Below are 18959 nucleotides of genomic sequence, written 5' to 3'. Positions count from 1 at the left end.
AGAAAGGCCACAGGAAGATAAAGAACCTTAGGAGAGCTCAGTAAATCAGTGAGTCTTTAGGCACAGACTGCTTCTTTGTGAAAAAGAATAGTAGGATGGTTTCTCCAGAAAGAAGCCAATGAAAGATAAAAGAAAATAAATTCATAGATTGTTCTCTTGTGTAAGCTGTTAACAGAATCTTAAAAAAGGGATAAAAAAGCCCTTTTATTTTCAAAGCATGTAATAATTGTCACTTAAAATGTACTTTTGCTTGTAGCGAATATCCACTAGTTTAAAGTTTAATCAACAAAAATTTGAATTATTTAAAGAAGTCATTGAAAAATTAGACTGGGTCAAAATGTTGGATTCTGTTAAAAATTATGCATCAATTTCCCAAACAAAGCTAAGCAGAAAGGTGGGATGTGTTACAAAATGTATTTCTTTTTTTATTAGCATTCAGGAGAAATAGCCCTGTTTTTCTCTCCAATACATTAAAACGACCCACTTTCTTCAATGTAACAAACACACTATGTTGTAAGTTCAGAAAAAAACCCTAGGAATTCAATTCAATACGTAAAGATAATATGAATAAACACTAAACTCACTTCATATTCCTGAAATGAACACATAGAGAAGGAAGGCGGAAAGAGAGCAAAGAAGAGAAGCATACATCTGGGAACTAAAATTCTGATTTTGTCTGAGCTAAGGAAAAGCACCACGGGCGCTGAGCATATTAGCCCTCCCACAGCTAGCACCAGGAGGCACAAACTTCGGCTCTGAAAAATCCCCGTGCTACTCATGTGTGCTGATATTAACTATACAAAAGCTAAGTACAGTATACATTATAATGATCTTCTTTGAAGTGTATTATTTCAAATGACAGGTTTGGAAATAAAAATGGAGAAAGAGCTGAAAAAAAAAAAAAATGCATTGCTGCCTTCATAGTAACAACTGACATGGTCAGAAGGTCCCGAAGTGTTTCATCAGCTATATATAGAGACGACTTATTCTGTTCCTGAAATTCAGCCATAGATGAAGTGTAAGGAGAAACATTTATAGGACAGACAAATACTACCAAAGCATAGCTTGAGCTTCAGGAGTATGGAGAAAATGCTGACTGCACTGAGATCACTGGCTTTTGTCAACCTTTCTGCAGAAGGAGAATCACGGGGCTGAGACAGGGGGTGATCCACATCAGCTTAAGATGCCCTACATGACCTTGAGCAAGTCAATTCAGACAAAATTTTCCCAGAAACTTAAGTTTTGGGCCATCAGACTGCCCTCACTGAGAGAAAGAGAAAAAAGCTTGTGCTGCACTCTCCTGTCTCTAAAACAGCATCAGCAAAGCTTCCTTGTGTCCTTAATGTCCATCTAGAACACAAATTCTGTGGAGCAGAGGCTTTTTTCTGTCTAAAAGTCCTAAGGACCCTACAGAACATTACGAGTACGGTCTGCTTTACCTACCATAGACCCTTTGCCTCCACGTTTGTCTCAGGTCTGCGTGTAGCCTGCCCCCCAAAATGCCTAGCATTATTCTAGTATGTCAGACTTGCTCAGGCATTCAGAGTCCCTTATACTCTGGAGGGGATGTCCTTACTGTTTGCAGGACCACACTGGCAGCCTTGTAGCCGGCACAGCAGATGGTCATGGCTCTCAGAGAGGCTTCAAGGCAGATACTAGTAGGAAACATTCAACATCTGGTCTCTGCCACAGTATCTCTAGGCAGTACGGTGATACATAATAACAATCACAAACTGCAACGTGAGTGCTGAAAGATGTAATACGGCAGAGGGAAAACTCCAGTGATGGCGACTGCCAGGCAGCACTACACAAGATCATGACTTTCATGAATGAGAAGAGCTCTCAGACCTCACATTCTGATACATTTCTAGTAAATATTTCAGAAGAAGCCATCATACCTAAACTCCTAAACTCCCTAATCCCTCCAGCTAGCCTCTTAAGGATCCCTTTTTTGTTTAATGGTTCTTGTCTGGGTAGATGCAACTCACAAAGGCAGATTAGATCACAAACTAAATACTATCAGAAGCTTCAATAGATGTTTTGCACAGATTATAAATGGAACATCAAGGAAAAACTGGGAAATGTATATGGTAACTTATATACAACACAGCAGTCAGTCTGTTAGCACACTGAAGTTGCAGAGCACTATGCAGACAGTTACAACATAATACACATGGTAACAGGTGGGGAAACTACAATTAGTCCTGGCATAAGATCGGAAAAAATGGTGAAACAGATCCAGGATTTTAAAAATGGTTCAGTGATGAGAACGCAAGGGGCAGGACTAGAGGTATAGCATGGCCTATTACAAACCTTCTGAAGAAATCTTCACACCGTCATGTGTTCTCAGAATCCTGGCTCTGCTCCTGGTTTAGGTTGGCTTAGCCTTATCATACAAAGACACTAAGCAAGAAAGAAATTGTGTGACTAGGGCAATGTAAAAGTCTGCAACTGACTATACAATTTGTACTTCATGAATACTCCCACTTAAAAAAACCTCTTAGTGAGGCAGCTTGTGACCCGTTAAGTGATGTACCTGAGAGTATTTGTTTAAAAAAGCACATTTTTCAGCAATAGTTTCAGTCCCATTGAGAAAAGAGATATGTGTGTGAGATAAGGAATGCATTGACAACATGCCTTTATTTATCTAGAACACTTTCAACTAAGTCAGAGTTTCCAGATAACAATTATCTAAGGGACACAGATAAGACCTGGCAGGTTTTAAATCACTGAGGTATGAGGTAGAGATTACAGGCACAGGATATGGGCTCTGCTGTGTTCTAAACTCAGCATTTGTACAGATTGACTGAATGACCTTAGACAAGTTGCAATCTCAATGTCCTCATTTGTCTTTCCAGATACACCAATGTAATTTCACTAACATAAATGAAATTGAAATTACACACTCAAGAAGGCAACCTGGTAGAATGAATTGGCAGTTTGCATAAATTAATACCAGCTACTTACTATTCATTCCACAGGAGTGATACAAAGATTAGAAAAAGGGGCAAATTCATCCCTGTGTAAGGTAGCATTGGGCACAACCTGAATTACTGCCAAACAAGATAGCATGGGATTTTTGCAACATGTATAGTGCAAGTTTTCCTTTCCCAGAACTGTTGTCCTTACATCCTGTCCAATAAAGCTTTACTCTGACACTCAGCTGTATTAAGAATCAGCACTGAGAAAATGAGTAATATTCCTGCCATGCCTGACATGAAAGCAGCAAGGCCTGAACTTTCCAATTCCTGTTCTGAAGACAAATGTTCCCTGTCCAGCTATGATCTCTGGCACTGACTTTGGCCATATTCTCATCTCTCATCTCCAGGGCAGGCTATTCGGTTATGAATGCACTTCTAGAACACCAGACATTTTTTAATTTGTTCCCCATGGCTCAGGAACCTGCCTTATACCTTCTTCATAGGTAACCCTGGCACACATATGATCTATGGAAAATAAGGCTGATCCTAAATTTGGAGGGCTTGATATTTTACTGTTAAAGTACCAGTGGTGGAAGTCAGGAATGTCATAGACTACACTTTTAATTGTAGGAGAGCATGTTTAAAACCATGCATGACGGAAATACCAGCTGGTCCTAAAGGTTCAAACTGCCAGGCCCACTCAGTGGGTAAAAAGACAGAATGTAATTGTACTCTGTAAAGCACTTTAGGGGAAAGATAAATTTCATAATACCAGCATTCATTATCCTAAAACTGCCCACTGAATGGGGAAATGGAACTATGGAAGTTTGGAACACATGCCTCAGTTTACTTTCTGTAGACCAGGAATACTACTAATGCTATGAAGTGCAAGAAAGTATGTGAAAATCAAATACCCAATAGATTTGTAATATTTGAATACAAGTACAAATACTGTGATGACCAGAGCTGAAAATCATAAATTATGTATTTGGGAACATGTTTCAACTGAGTGCTACAGACCGCCATTGAATAAAAAAAAAGAGAAATCATAATGCTGTAGAGCACTGCTTATGCAATACACTGAAAAAAAGCAGGATTTCTGGAGAAAAAGTAGTTTGTGACTATGCAATTAAAGTCTGCATTGTGATGCATACCAAGCAGCTGAATTAAGATTGCTTGGAAAACTTAACTCCGGCATAGGCCATCATTAATCGACTTGTGATCTTGGTGTTCTTTTAAGATATCTGCTATTATAAATCCATTATAAATCCAGTAATTATAAATGAGTTCTGAATTGGAAGACAATTCATACAAAATATTAAAGAAAGCACTATAGGTTTCCAGTCCAGCCTAACAGTTACATAACCACTACAGCTTCTGCTCAAGAAAGAACATCAGGTTCTGCATCGCAGACCTGTCTGTTGTACGTTCCCACAAAAGAGTCTTTAAATGTGTTACAGTGACACAGACAGACTAGACACATCTTAAAGATTAAACGAGTCATAAATTGTAGAAAATGTTTTGTTCCCCCTCTACAGGCTGAAACAAGGTACATACATCACCATACTCTTAAGAGTCAGCAGGTACTGCAAACCAAAGGGATCCTACTATAAGTAAAGCGAGAAAGATGTTGAAGCGTAACCTTTCCTGTGCGGTATTGGAGAGCATCACCACAGGAAACACTTTGCCTCTGGCCACCAGGCTTATTTAAAAGAGGTGTATCAGCATTAGCAACAGAATCACCTGATTCTTAGCACCACACACTTGCATTCACTACATGTTGAAAGCCACGCTGCCTTCTTACCCATTATATTAAGTGCCTGTCAAGTCTTCTGCAGAAATAGCACCCTCCTCTCAGAGTGCCCAAGGAATTGCCTCTGATGTCACTGGGCCTCTAAGTCTCTCTCAAGTAATTTCTCTGCAAAGGACTCTCTTAAGTCACTGGCATACACAATACATGCAGAATGACAGAGATTAAGAAATGCATTGGAGAAAACACTGACACATACTTTTGTCAGTAAGAGTTATTGGTTGTTATCAAGAACATTTCCAGTTGTCAAGACTATTTTATGAAAGGCAGCACAGAGTCTTTACATCATCTTGAGACAGCAGGGCCAGTATTTAGACTCTGAAAACATGGCACCTCTAGTAAATCAGCAAATCTTGAGATCTAGGCTTATCAGTAAAACTCAGTTGCATGCCCTCACCATCTAAATCAAACACTATTTCTTCTAACGACTCTTTTTTCCCCCCCCCAGGAATTCCCAAGATACATAACAGCATGAACAGTTTCCAATGCACAATGAAAGGAATTATGAAAGCCAAACATTTTTTGAAACTGCACTGAAATGCAGAGAAATGTTTGGGGTTTTTTTAATAGTTTCAGATACTTCTATAATTCAGACTTACAGAAATGCACTCTGTGACTTTCTAATACTTTTTAAATATTACAGTATTAATATATCTCATATATATGCATAAATGCGTATGTTAAAAAATGTTCATTTGCTATCAGTGCTCACAGTGCCACTGCGCTAGGCATTATGTGAATGCATAACTCATTCTTACAAAATAATATGTAAAATAAATAAACTTTAGAAAGTGGATAACTAAAAATATGTAACTGAGTATTACTGAATAGCAAAACCGGTAGATACATTTTCTCCTTTCTGGTACTGAATATGGATCCTTCTTTTTTCAGGCATTATCATCTAAAGTTGTGAGCTCATTCTAGTTCAAAGCATGTATTCACCAGGTATGGAAAAGGCCCAAGGACTGGCAGTGACTGGGGCAAATAGAGAAATGAAAGCAGCACTGGCTTTAATGGCCAGCCTGGGAAAAGGTGGAAATTTGCATTTAGTTCATCCAGATAGGAATGACACTATTTCTCCTTTAGGGAAAGAGCTGTGATTCATCTCACCATTTAAAAAAAAAAAAACAAACACCAAAAAAAACACCCCAAAAAACAGCAAATGGCTGGCTGACAAGCCAATTGAAGTTCGAACAGCTGCAGGTCAGGAATGGGTAGCTGCACCATATGAGATCTACTGCTATTCCAATGCCTGTCAGTTGCTGGAATAACAGGCAATTGAGGGAGACGATAGCAAGACAGCATACTGAAATAAGAAAAGCATGCTGTGTTAAGCATGTTCCTTACTGATCACTTTTTCCTTCTCCCCATCCTCCAGTTTATTGCCTATTTTACTATTTACAGCCCTGCTATGAAAGATATGTCTAGTACACAACACTTTCCTTATTGCTTATTACATCCAACTCCCTAATTGCCACATTGCTACGCTCTGATTAACAAGTTCTCCCAATGCATTAAACAATGTGAGTCAACTACCACACAGTAGATCTATGACACCTACTCTCTTAGTAGATTGTCTGGCACAGGTATCTTTTCATAATAATAAACAGCTAGCAAACACACAGAGTATCATATTTCTCAGTCTAATAAATATCAAATCATAACAAAGGACTCTCACAATCACAGTAATCACAAGAAACATTTTCCTGTTTTTCATTGCAACAATTGTGCAGTCATTAAAACCCAACTTTCTAGTTGACATTTTACACAATAAACAAAAAAAAAAATCACAATTCATCAAGTAGCCCAACACTGAAAGGACTGCTTTTTTCTTCCATTTTTCACCATCGCCATTTGTCTTTCTTACTCTCCTGATGCTTTTGGGACAAACTAGACCTACCTCAAGTGGATACAAATGGAATTACAATGTGATTACTACTCTCTACCCTTTTTCAGCTGATAATTTCTCTGCATGTGCCTATTATTTCTCCTTATCTTGAATACATTTCAAAGCTTCCTCTACTACAATTTTGATTCAAAAGCCCTCAGTTTATATTACCAGATCAGAAAGTCTTTAATACAGTAAAATCCCCAAAATAGCTTCCCGTCACCCAATCCAGAGGGTTTCTATTTATTATTAGATCTGGAATGTAGCTACACATGAGAATTTATGGCTGGGGGAAGCTGCAATAGATTTTCCAAGAAAAGCCAGGGAAATGTGATACGGCTTGCCACAGTGGTCAGTAAGTTGATGAAGTGCTTGATACACTGCCTAGCAAGGAAGCTTCTTCCAGTCCTTGAATTCAACTGAACTGCAACTCTCTGTAACCAAAACCACCATCGAATTATGCTTGTTGTTTCTGCCTCCAGTTATATCAGCTACACACTCATACAACTCCACTGACTTCATCAGACTTAATCCTGAGTTTCACTAATGTAAGCATAAAAAGATCAAGCCCTTAGGGGAGGAAGGCTAGATAGGGAAAACAAATCCTAGCTCTCTCATTTTACGTATTTGCTTTTTCATACGATACAACGGCTCCAATCTCTTTGCTTCTAACAAAAGCTTAGCCAAGGGAATAATGGCCTCAAGGCCTTATCAATGTACACACTGCAGAAGCGTACTGTCTCATCATTTCACAGTGTCCAGAGGTGAAGGGTGACTGCTGCATTGTCACAGGGAGTAGAAAGAACTAGAAATAGAGAAAAATACGTTACTGCAGCCTTAAAGTACACAATAAAGCACAATTCTTCCTGATAATTACAGTAACTCTATAAATTCAGAGACCACCAAAGTCTTCGTATAAATGATAAGCTTCCAATAGGGAGCAGTGATGTACATGAATTAAGAACAAAGGACACAGATCAGCTCAGAGTAGCAGATTGAACAGCACAGCCTCCAAAACTACAAAACACGGGCATGCCTCCTGCAACCAAGAGCAAAACAAAACATATCCCTTGACAATAAGATCACGTTGGCTTACAAGACATTCAATTCACTGCTCCAGAACACAGATTGGTTTACAGGTCATTTAGCATCCATATACCCACATTAAACACACATATCTGTTAACATCTACTTTTCCTTAAGAAGTTAGAGAACTTGATTAACTCTAAGAAGGTTACAGCCTCCTTTGCATATCCTAGAAAGGTTTTAGTATTACTTCATCACGCTGCAATCAGATCATATTTTAGATGTCAGGCACTGTCACATTCTCTATTAGCAGTAGCATGAGGAAATATCAGGGAACATACCAAGATTATCAGCAAGCTGTGAAGTGCACAGAAGGTGGCTTTTTGGAATGTTTTAACAATCCAAAATCATGGTGGATCACTAGATTACAGGAGGTGGTGCAAGAAGGAAAAAGAAGAAACATCTTAGCAAATGAATAAAGAAGCTTTTGAGAGTACTTAAGAGTTCTTAATTCAAACACTCTCTAACTTTGTATGTAAACAGTAAATTGTATAGGTAGTACTCCATTCCTCTTTTAATTTGTTATATTACAATTGAATGCTACTGAATAGTACTTTTTTTGTACCAGAAGCGATTCTCTTTTCCTCTTTAAATGAAATTCCTCCCCATCTGTTGCCTACACATGAAACCAAACCAGAAGAGGCATTTCAGGAGCACACCTAATGGGAATTTGGTCTACAGGGCAGAACAAGATTCTACTCTGCATAAAACCTCTGAAACGCATACAGTGTGATGAGAGTTCCTCAGCACCACTTCATTCTACACGTTTCTTCCTACATGTACCTCTTACTTACCGAGGCAGATATAGCTCTGTGTATGCACAGCTGGGCGAGGTGAGTTGGAAGGAAAGGAATATAAAGACTAGATCTTTACCTATATAAAGACATGAGTTATATTTGCACAAATATATTAGCACAAATTTACCCAGACGTAAAGAACATTAAAAGTTTAACAGTGTTTGCATTTCTCAGTCAAATCTTTCCAAACACACCAATACTTAGGAGTGAATAGGCTTACAAAAAACACTTGAAACACATCACCTTTTTTCAAACAAAAATTAGCATATGACCATTTGTATTCTAAGACTCCAAGATCTTTAAACAGACAATCTAACTTGTCAAACACTGTTTAACAGCAGCCACAAGCAAAGGTGCTCTCAGCTGTAGCATGGCTATGCGAATTCCACCCATACAGACTAGCTATGTGATGACGCAGGCACTGAGAAGCTAAAGGGACTGGTGAAACAGGCTTGGATTCAAGTTCAGAAAAGCATCTCTTTGTAGTGCAGCATGGAGAAAATCTCTTTGGTACTCAGCTTCACCACTGGGGAATTACAAGGCCAATTAAGCATACATCCTAACAGACTTTCTGGGTTTTTATTTTTCCCTTTTCTAGAATTAAATCAAGAACAAATATTTTTCCTCTTTGCAGAAGGTATTTCTGTTCCTCCAATTAACCTCCAAAGGGAATCCCAGCTGTATCCTGAAATCAAACAAGGATAGAACTGAAAGCACAAGGGTGTAAAAGCTGTCTTTCAGCTCTCCATGGGAAAGAATAGAGTGGGATATGAGTACTGGAAAACCTGAATACATTTCTGCATTTACAACTTCTAGTTTATCTTTTCAGCTAGAGTATTGAAATAATGAACCACATTGTTAAAAAACATCTTGTTTTCTTCTTTAGAAACAACTTTCTGTCCTTTGCAAAGTCTACATATTTTAATGTTTGGTATTTTTAGACATAGAAACATGCATATTTATGCAGGTTTAAACTATGTTAAAAATAAGGTCACATGAAGGCTTCATAAAGGAAAAAGATGCACAGAAGCTACATGTAATGTAAAAAAGTTCAATAAGTTGGCCTCTTGGTTTGCACCACCCCTAGCCATCTCATTTGCTGGATGGTCAGAATCTCAGTGTCAGAACAATCAGAAAAAATAATAGTAAACCTGTTACATCAATAACACCTTCCAAACACCTTAACACGGCTATAACTGCAGTAGTGGAAACCCTTAACATCTCAGCAATTGCGGTCATGATGTCCAGATTGTACCAGATCAGAAATAACACAATACATAGCTAGTACATGTCTTCTGACAAGGCACCAACAGATATAATCGGGCACAAAATCAGACATCCAGCTTCATTTCCTCTCTCTGCTCCTACTCCTAAAAAGGTTTAACTTAATACAAGCAGAGTCTTGTTGAAATCAGTGGAGATACTCCTCATGGATAAAATTAAACATTTAAACAATTCTCTGCAACCCTAAACTTTTACCAGCTTTTTGTATTTCTACTATATGCTAGACGATTGCCAAATAAGACAGCTTTACTATTCAAACAAAGTTGTTATTTCTGCCATAGCTATACAGCTTCTCAGTAATATATGGAAATAATTTTACAGATCTGGTGCTGGAATTGTTATGCTTGGCATCATTTTGTCCATCCACTGACATCTACTGAAATCAGTTCTACTGCTGATTTCTTTTCCCCAGGCCCCTCCTGGTTTGTCACAAGCCATGTTCCCTTTCTGGCTCTGTGCACTGACTTCCAGGTGCAGGACCCCGCAGCTTTGAATGCGAACTGGTGGGAGACATCATGCTTTTTAATATTAGGATTTTCTTTTGAACCTGAGGGTAGCCAAACCTTGGATATGAGGCTCAGTGAAGCTGTGGAATTTTCATCCTTGGAGACACTCCAAATGCTACGGGACAAAACTCTGAGCAACTTGCTGGCTCTGCTGGGGGGCTAGACCAGATGACTTTTAGAAGACTCTTCCAGCCTCCGCAGTTCTGTGGTTCTGCAGCTGGGATCCAGACCGTACACCCTACAGCAGACCTTCTACCCACAGGATCCCTGCGCTTCCCCTGGCATTATTCACCCCAAACGTGGAAAATCCTCAGGTGGAGCGACTCCAGACACGCGTGCCCGTACTGACCCTGTTTAGCGGATCCCCCCCGAGCCCGGGCTGCGGCCGGGCTCGGCCCGAAGCCGGCACGGCGCCTCGCCGCAGGCTCCTCTCTCGCTTCCCCGCCTCCGCCCGGACGCGCTCCTACCACCGCCGCGCCGGGAGGCGGCGCGCGCTCGGCGCAGCTCCCACCCGCTGCCCCGCCAGAGGGCGGCTTTCCCGCAAGATTCCCGTTCCGGGTTAGCAGCCCACGTGGGGCCCGGCGCGGAGCGGCGCGGAGCCAGGTCGGTGTCCGGGAGCGGGAGCGGGGAACGTGTCACCGCCTTCCGCTGTCCCTCCTCTCCCTCGGCGTGGCGGGGCCCGGCCCATCCCATTCCCACGCGTGTGCCCCCCCCCGAGGGGCAGCCGGCAGCGGGGCCCGCACCGGGCGGGGGGGGGAGGCAGGAGGCGGCGCGTCCCCACGCAGCTGCTTTACGCGCGGGGCTGCTGTGATTTTCTTTCCTTAGGCTTCTGTGGAGGCTCCTGTCCTCGAAGTGCGGAGCCATGACGTCCCTGGCGGAGCAGCTGAAGCGGCTGGCGCTTCCCCAGAACGACCCCAGCCTCCTGAACCGCAGCGAAGTGGCGTCGCTGCTGTTCAGCTGCAGGGAGGCCGCGGCTATTGACAGGGACACGTTCTTCGCCATCGGTGAGTCTGGCTCGGTAGTGGCCAGTGGTTTTAAAAATCGTGCGTCTATTCGAAAAAAAAAACCAAAACCCCACAGCTGGAGAAAGAGAAATTGTAAAAGGCAAACCCGTGTTCAGAAAAGGCCAAAAGGATAATTCAAGAAACTACAGGGTAGTCAGTGTCACTGTGGGAAAATCATGGAGCGGGTCCTTTGGGAGCACATTTCTGGGCACGTGAAGGGTAAGGTGATTGGGAAGTCAGGGCTCCAAGGTGGTCAAGGGCTGGAGAATTTGCCCTATAAGGGGCACATGGTGGGAAGAACGTATCTGTTCTCGTTCAGGCTGGAGAAGGGAAGGCCTTGAGGGGTTTAACAGCGGTTTGGGCCCCTCGCTTTAAGACAGATATTGAGCTCCTGGAGCGAGTCCAATGAAGGGCGACCAAACTGGTCAAGGGGCTGGAAAATAAAACTTATGAGGAGCGGCTGAGGGAGTTGGGGCTGTTTAGCCTGGAAAAGAGGAGGCTGAGGGGAGACCTGATTACGGCCTATAAATACTTGAGAAAAGATGGTGGGGAGGTAGGGGAAGGGCTCTTTACATTAGTGACGGGTGATAGAACAAGAGGAAATGGGCATAAGCTTAGACAGGGGAGATTCAGGTTGGATGTTAGGAAGTATTTCTTCTCTGAAAGGGTTGTCAGCCACTGGAATAGGCTGCCCAGGGAGGTGGTTGAGTCCCCATCCCTGGATGTGTTTAAGAATAGGGTGGATGAGCTACTTGAGGATATGGTTTAATGGGGATTAGGGATGGTTGGACTGGATGATCTCTAAGGTCTTTTCCAACCTAGAAATCTATGAATCTATGAAACAGCGGTTTGCCAATACCTGTGAGGAGTTCTCAAGAAGATAGGTCAGGCTTCCCAGAGGAATGAACGCATGGCTGGAGGACAGGAAACAATGGGCATAGGTTGAAAAAATAGAAGTTCAAACTGGATGTAAGGAGAAGCTTTTTAACCATGAGGACAGGCAAGCAGTTGAAGAGGTTGTCCAGGGAGGTTGTGCTGTCCATGTCCATCCTTTTGAAAACTTCAGCTGGCTAAGGCCCTGAGCAAGCTGGTCCGATTTCAGGGCTAACCCTGCTATGAGCAGGGCCTTGGAGTAGAGCTCTCCCAAGGTCCCTTCCAACCTGAATTCTGTGATTTCATGAAAACATGCTGGCGCCCTGCTCTTTGGTAACATTGTGGCCACAAATAACGTTAAGTGGTAAAAGCCGTTGCTATGTTTGCACACTTCGAATCCTTTGTGCTTATCTCTTTTCATTGTTGTATAGAACTTTATCCAGATATGTGATACTTAACAAGTAAGAAAGCTGTTTTCTGAACCACAAATATTGATAGTATGTATTGATTTTAAGTAACAAGTTTGCAGATATGTATGTCCTTGATGCAGCACAGAGTATTTTTGAGTTACTTAAATAGTTACTATAGAACTCCTGCATATAATAATATATTTCTTCCACATTTCCTCCAAGTGCCTGGTTTCTTTATTTCAGCTGAAGTTGTTGGCTTTGTGCTTAGCCAATAATACTTACAAGCCTGTGTAAAATAAAGAAATAATTCTCATGATTCTGTAGTGGTGTACATGGAATATTGTATTTTAATTTATTCAAGGAGGTACCTTTGCTTGCTTCATCCCTATAAAATCATAGAATAGTTTTTGCTGGAAGGGACCTCTGCAGCTCATTTGGTACTAGCCCAATGGAGCACAGGGGTAGTTAGCTCAGGATGCTCAGGCCTGTGTTCAGCTGAGTTTGAGGATGGAGGTTCCATGATCTCTGATCCAGTATTTGGCCTCTGAGCCTGTGTTTGTCTGCCACAGTGTTTAAAAAAAAATAAATATCAGTCCATACATTGACTTGTAATTTCTTAGGTTCCAGTTTGCATTTGTTGCCTCCCATCCTTCCACTGTGCATGTCTGAGAAGAGTCTGGCTCCATCTGCCTTATAACTTGCGCTATATCCCATTAAGTAGTTGCAGGCAGCAGGAAGATTTCCTTTTGACTCTATTCTCTAGGCTGAACAAACCCAGTTCCTCCACGTATGTCATTTTCCAGTCCCCTGACCGTCTTAGTGGTCCTCTGCTGGACTGCACGCTTATGTCAATATTTTTCTTTTACTGATGAGCTCAAAATTGTACACAGTGCTCCAGATGCAGTCGCACAAAGGGAGGGGACAGTTCACCTCCCTCAGCCCAGGGTGGGCTATGCTCTAGCTAATACAGCCCAGGATGCTGCTGGCCTTCATTGCTGCAAGAGTGCACTGCTGGTACTTGTTAATGCTCTCTTTCTTCACCAGTTAAAAAACACTTTAAGTGTAGCAGAAGCTTTGGTCTTAGATCTGTTTACTATTTGGCTTGGTTTGCTTAGTGAGGATGACATATGTCAGTATAGCAAAGACCTTGGATGTGCCAGTGAGGAGGTAGGTGGGTAGGACTGGTGAGCAAAACTGTTGCATTTAAAGCATTCTTCCTTTTTTTTTTTTTTCCACAGGATGCACTGGCTTAGAAGAGCTGATGGGGATTGATCCTTCCTTTGAAGTGTTCCAGTCCAGTTTGTTTAGTTCCATGTCCAAAGGCCTGGAACGCAGTGTTCAGACTAAAACAGTAAATCAGCAGCTGAATAAGAATATTTCATTGTTCCTGATTCACCTGTCCCCTTACTTTATGCTTAAGCCAGCCCAGAAGTGCCTTGAATGGCTGATTCACAGGTAATTGGCCAAATATCCTACATGTCACTAGATGAGGCTAGTAGAAATGCCAGATATTTTTTCCCAGATTAGAAAAATTTTGAATAATTTTACTTTCATTTTCTGAAAATACAGGTTAAAATGTTAAAAATATCCATTTGGACTGAGTCTTTATGGGGCCAGATATTCTTCTTTGGCAATTGGATTTTTGTCTTTTGATAAATTTCTGTGAAAATTTTCATCTATTAAGACAATCATATAAAAGCAATCTTATAGATTCTAGCCATCTTATAGAGGACCTAGAGAGGCATTTATGTAATATTCTTTTAGAAACAAGCTGTGTAAAATAGCTAATTTTCAATATTAACTGTGAACCATGGTGACATGCCCTTGTATTATCACATAACAAGAGCTAAGTATTCTTATTTCAAGGTTATGTAGAAAGGTGTCAAGAAAAGACAAACCAAATGTTTTGTGAAGTGATGTGGTATTTATTTATATAAATTAACCTGTCCAGATGCAGAAAGTGTAATTTTTCATGCCATGTAAGAGTGGGCAGTTTTGTTGATATAACCTTTGAATCACAATTTTTTAATGTATATATTATACTGAAATTCATACTAGATTATTGTAATGTCTGCTTTAATGTTGAAATCTACACAGAAGAAACTAAGATAATCATCTTAAGTCCTATAGGGACCTAAAATTATTGAGAATGAGGAAAAAAAATTGCTAACGCTGTTTCTTTACTCTAGCACATATGGGCTAGTGGCCACCTTGGGATTCTGGACTGTAGGTGGACCACATGTCTGAGTCAGTATGGCAAACCATTTCTCGTCTTGCTAAAAGCAAGTAAACCAGATGTTCTGAGAACATGGCTGGGTGTTTTGAACTTCCAGATAATTTTTGCCTGTACACATGTTTGTTCCTTAGGTTTCACATCCATCTCTACAATCAAGATAGTTTGGTTGGTTGTGTTCTGCCGTATCATGAGACTAACCTATTTGTGAGGGTTATTCAACTTTTAAATATAAAAAGCCCAACTCATAAATGGCATTGGATGGATCCAATAAGGGTAAAGTATTTAACAGATGCAATTTGGGAGAAACATGAGGGACTTTATTAATAAATATGCTGACTCCTAATAGGTTTATGAATATGGTCCACCTGTTCATGCGGTTAGTTTGTGGGACTAGACTGAAAGATTTAGTTGCAGGAATGGGGCCTGGATGCCCACCTGTTGTTTCTGCTGTCTTTGTTTAAATATAAAGTTAATCATAAAAAGCTTTGATTGTAATTACCCTTTGTTTTGGCAAAGTTAAAGTATGCTTTTAAGGTGCAACTATTTGCTACTGCTAGGAAGATATGTCAATTACTGAAATACATGTTTATTTGAATATAGATTCTATGTAATGCTATTCATCATCGGTCTTAATGTAGATACAAAAAATTCCAGAGAGATGTGTGGCTTTCCATAACTTATTTCAGTTTAAATGATGTTAACTGATTGGTGGGATTAATGTAGAGATTGTATTAATTTTTACTTTGGGTGCTTCACTTTACCCTAGAGAGTTCTAATTTTACTTTTTTCACCATGTGAAGAAAGCTGGAGTCCCGCTGGCAAGGGGTACTGTCATTACACACTGCTACAAAGACCTGAATTTCATGGATTTCATCTGCAGGCTGGTGGCAAAATCAGTGAAGGTACATTTATTCTAGAACATTATTTGTTTGCTGTCACTTGGTTTTCCTCATCTTTCTATTTGTATAGCATTACGCTATTTACTAATATTTTGAATTACATATCAAATAGTAAAGGGAGTAATTTATTAGTAAATAATATGAAAATTTATTTTCTTATTATTTCTTTAGATGACAGTCTATTAGAAATTCTTGTAATGAGGTGGCCGAGAAGCAATAAGCCATGACCAAACAATCTGGCAGTACTGTATTATTTAAAGATAGTGTATTGCTTAAAAGGACTTCACTATCTTAATTTCTTTTATAAAGTAATTCCTGCTATTAGTTTGTAACTGTGCTTTGAATTTAGGTGTCTTTTTTGGAGGTTTTCATGGGTGTTTTAAATGTATATCTTCAAATATTACTGAGAACTTAAAATTGAGAATGTTAGAAGGTGAATGGATTTATTTGTTTTTTCGGTTAATGTCAGATAGAAAACTAGTTTTATAGTCTCAAAAAAAAAGGTGTATGACAGTTCAAATTGTTTAGAGAACTGGAATGCCTGTACTAGCAAACTAAGCAAAGGACACACAATAACAGGGCTTGTCCACGGATGTAGTAGGTAATGTTAAACATACACCAGTCACCTTCTTGGCTGTCCATTTCCCAGTGTTGAACATTACACCCAAATCACAAGTGATTTAGGTTACCGTGTTACGATGAACTACAGTAGCTGAGGAATACCACCCTTTCGTGCTACCTTGTCTTCAAGGAGGAGCAGTAACCTCTGATGAGGGTTACTGCTAGGAGGAGTTGATGACTTCAGTTGTGCCAGCAGGAGCTGGTAGAGCTTACGTGCTGGAGCTCTGAGATATTGCTTGTTTGAGTGATGCCATATGTGTGTTTTTCTACTTTTCCTGGTGTCCAAACAACTAATTTTTCTGTGGTCCAGGTCTTTTCAGAGTGTCCTAGCAACTCAGCTCAGTTGAGAGTTCTTCTGGTGTTTTATGCCTCCACCATTGTATCAGCTCTTGGAGCCACAGAGAAGATAACAGATGCTATAGTCTCTATGCTGCTCCCGTACATCCAAAAGGTACACAAAGCTTTCTCCCTGTGTGTTGAAGTGTACTGTGTTGTGCCGACATGCTTTCTGCAGATAACGTTTAAGAGGGACGTTCTATGTGAAATGTTTCATACCACTCTTAGCCTGCTTTGAAACCTCAGGCAGGTGAAGGTCCATGAATAATAACATTTTCTCATACCTCAGATGAGCACTTTAAGAACTCTGCTTCGTACTTGGCATGAGGAATGGAGCTGTGAGAAATGGATGCACAGTTTGAATGAACCTCTTTGCCTTGAAGACTTTTTGTGCTAACAATGAGGAAATGGAGTCAGGGCGGACAGCCTGCATTAATATCCTCTTTCCTCCAGGATCGTTGCTCTGTTAATGAACAGAGCAACAGTTAATGAATGTGTCCTCTGTACTTGTGCGCCCTGCACGGCAGCTTTTTCTTCTCGAAAGCTGAGTTTATAGTTCTCTTAAAAGTTTACACATGGAGAAGAAGGTAGTGTGATTCCACAGACATTGGAATAAAAATGATTTTTTTGTTAATGTACTCTTTTTTATTATTATTTGTATGTGTTAAAAATCCATCTTTATCTATTTTCCTAGGGCTTGAAATCTTCTATACAGGATTACAGAGCTGCAACATACATGATAATCTGCCAGATGACAGTAAAAGTGACAGTGGAGACCTCCTTGGTGCACTCCTTGATGTTACAGATAAGCAAGACATTGTCTAAAGTGCCCTCATTAGTCAGGGATGGGGTGGCATGCTTGAACCTACTTCTGCAAACTCAGAAAGGAGACAAACTTGGGAAAAAGTAAGTCCACATGAATTGAGTTTTCCCACTTTTTAAAAGCTCAGACTGCACTTCGATAATTTGAAATTTTTTATTCTTAGAATCATAGAATGGTTTGGGTTGGAAGGGACCTCAAAGATTATCTAGTTCCAAGTCTCCTGCTGTGGGCAGGGACACCCTCCACTACACCAGGTTGCTCAAAGCCTCATCCAACTTGGCCTTGAACACTTCCAGGGATGGGGCATCTACAACTTCTCTAGGCAAAATGTTCCAGTGCCTCAACAGCCTCAGAGTGAAAAATTTGTTCTTATATCTAATCTAAATCTGCCCTCTTTCAGTTCAAAGCCATTACCCCTTGTCTTATCACTACATGCCCTTGTAAAAAGTCCCTCTCCAGCTTTCCTGTAGGCCCCCTTTAGGTACTGGAAGGCTGCAGTAAGATCACCCTGGAGCCTTCTCTTCTCCAGGCTGAACAGCCCCAACTCTCTCAGCCTGTCTTCATAGCAGAGGCACTCCAGCCCTCGGGTCATTTTCGTGGCCCTCCTCTGGACCCGCTCCAGCAGCTCCATGTCCTTCTTGTGCTGAGAACTCCAGAGCTGAACACAGTATTCCAGGTGGGGTCTCACAAGAGCAGAGTAGAGGGGCAGAATCACCTCCCTCAATCTGCTGGCCACGATTTTTTTTGATGCAGCCCAGGACACGGTTGGCTTTCTGGGCTGCAAGTGCACGTTGCTGGCTCATGTTGAGCTTCTCATCAACCAGCACTCCCAAGTCCTTTTCCTCAGGGCTGCTCTCAATTCATTCTCTGCCCAGTCTGTACTTGTGCTTGGGATTGCCCCGCCCCACACACAGGACGTTGCAATTGGCCTTGTTGAACTTCATAAGGTTCTCACAGGCCCACCTCTCCATCCTGTCAAGGTCCCTCTGGATGGCATCCCTTCCCTCCAGCGTGTCCACGACACCACACAGCTTGGTGTCGTCAGCAAACTTGCTGAGAGTGCACTCGATGCCACTGTCCATGTTCCCAACAAAGATGTTAAACAGCACGGGCCCCAGTACTGATCCCAAGGAACACCGCTTATCCCTGGCCTCCACTTGGACATCGAGCCATTGACTGCAACTCTTTGAGTGTGACCATCCAGCCAATTCTTTATCCACGGAGTCACCCATCTGTCAAATCCATGTCTCTCCAGTTTAGAGACAAGGATGTTTTGTGGGACAGTATCAAATGCTTTGGACAAGTCTGGGTAGATGATGTCAGTTGCTTTTCCCTTATCCATCAATGCTGTAACCTCATCATAGAAGGTCACCAAATTAGTCAGGCAGGATTTACCACTAGTGAAGCCATCTTCTCATTAAAGGTATGCTTTCCTATCAGAAATTTTGGTAGATGACATTTTAAA

The 18959-nt window shown here is 41.1% G+C and overlaps 1 protein-coding gene across 2 annotated transcripts in view; it reads left to right on the top strand.

The window, feature by feature from the left end:
• The first annotated feature begins 10866 nt into the window (after positions 1-10866).
• Positions 10867-18959, top strand: part of HEATR1 (HEAT repeat containing 1) — a 41602-nt gene continuing 33509 nt past the window's right edge. For both annotated transcript variants that reach the window (XM_086631589.1, XM_086631588.1), the window contains exons 1-7: positions 10867-10895; positions 11118-11296; positions 13818-14034; positions 14947-15088; positions 15616-15717; positions 16646-16786; positions 17366-17577. In XM_086631589.1, the coding sequence (XP_086487715.1) occupies positions 11155-11296; positions 13818-14034; positions 14947-15088; positions 15616-15717; positions 16646-16786; positions 17366-17577 (956 nt within the window). In that variant the 5' untranslated portion in view covers positions 10867-10895; positions 11118-11154. The remainder of the gene's footprint in view (positions 10896-11117; positions 11297-13817; positions 14035-14946; positions 15089-15615; positions 15718-16645; positions 16787-17365; positions 17578-18959) is intronic.

The sequence above is a fragment of the Tauraco erythrolophus genome, chromosome 2 (genome assembly GCF_009769465.1).
Source record: "Tauraco erythrolophus isolate bTauEry1 chromosome 2, bTauEry1.pri, whole genome shotgun sequence".
Classification (NCBI taxonomy): domain Eukaryota; kingdom Metazoa; phylum Chordata; class Aves; order Musophagiformes; family Musophagidae; genus Tauraco; species Tauraco erythrolophus.
The sequence above is the reverse complement of the archived record's forward strand: the minus strand, read 5'-3'. Positions and strand labels throughout refer to the sequence as shown.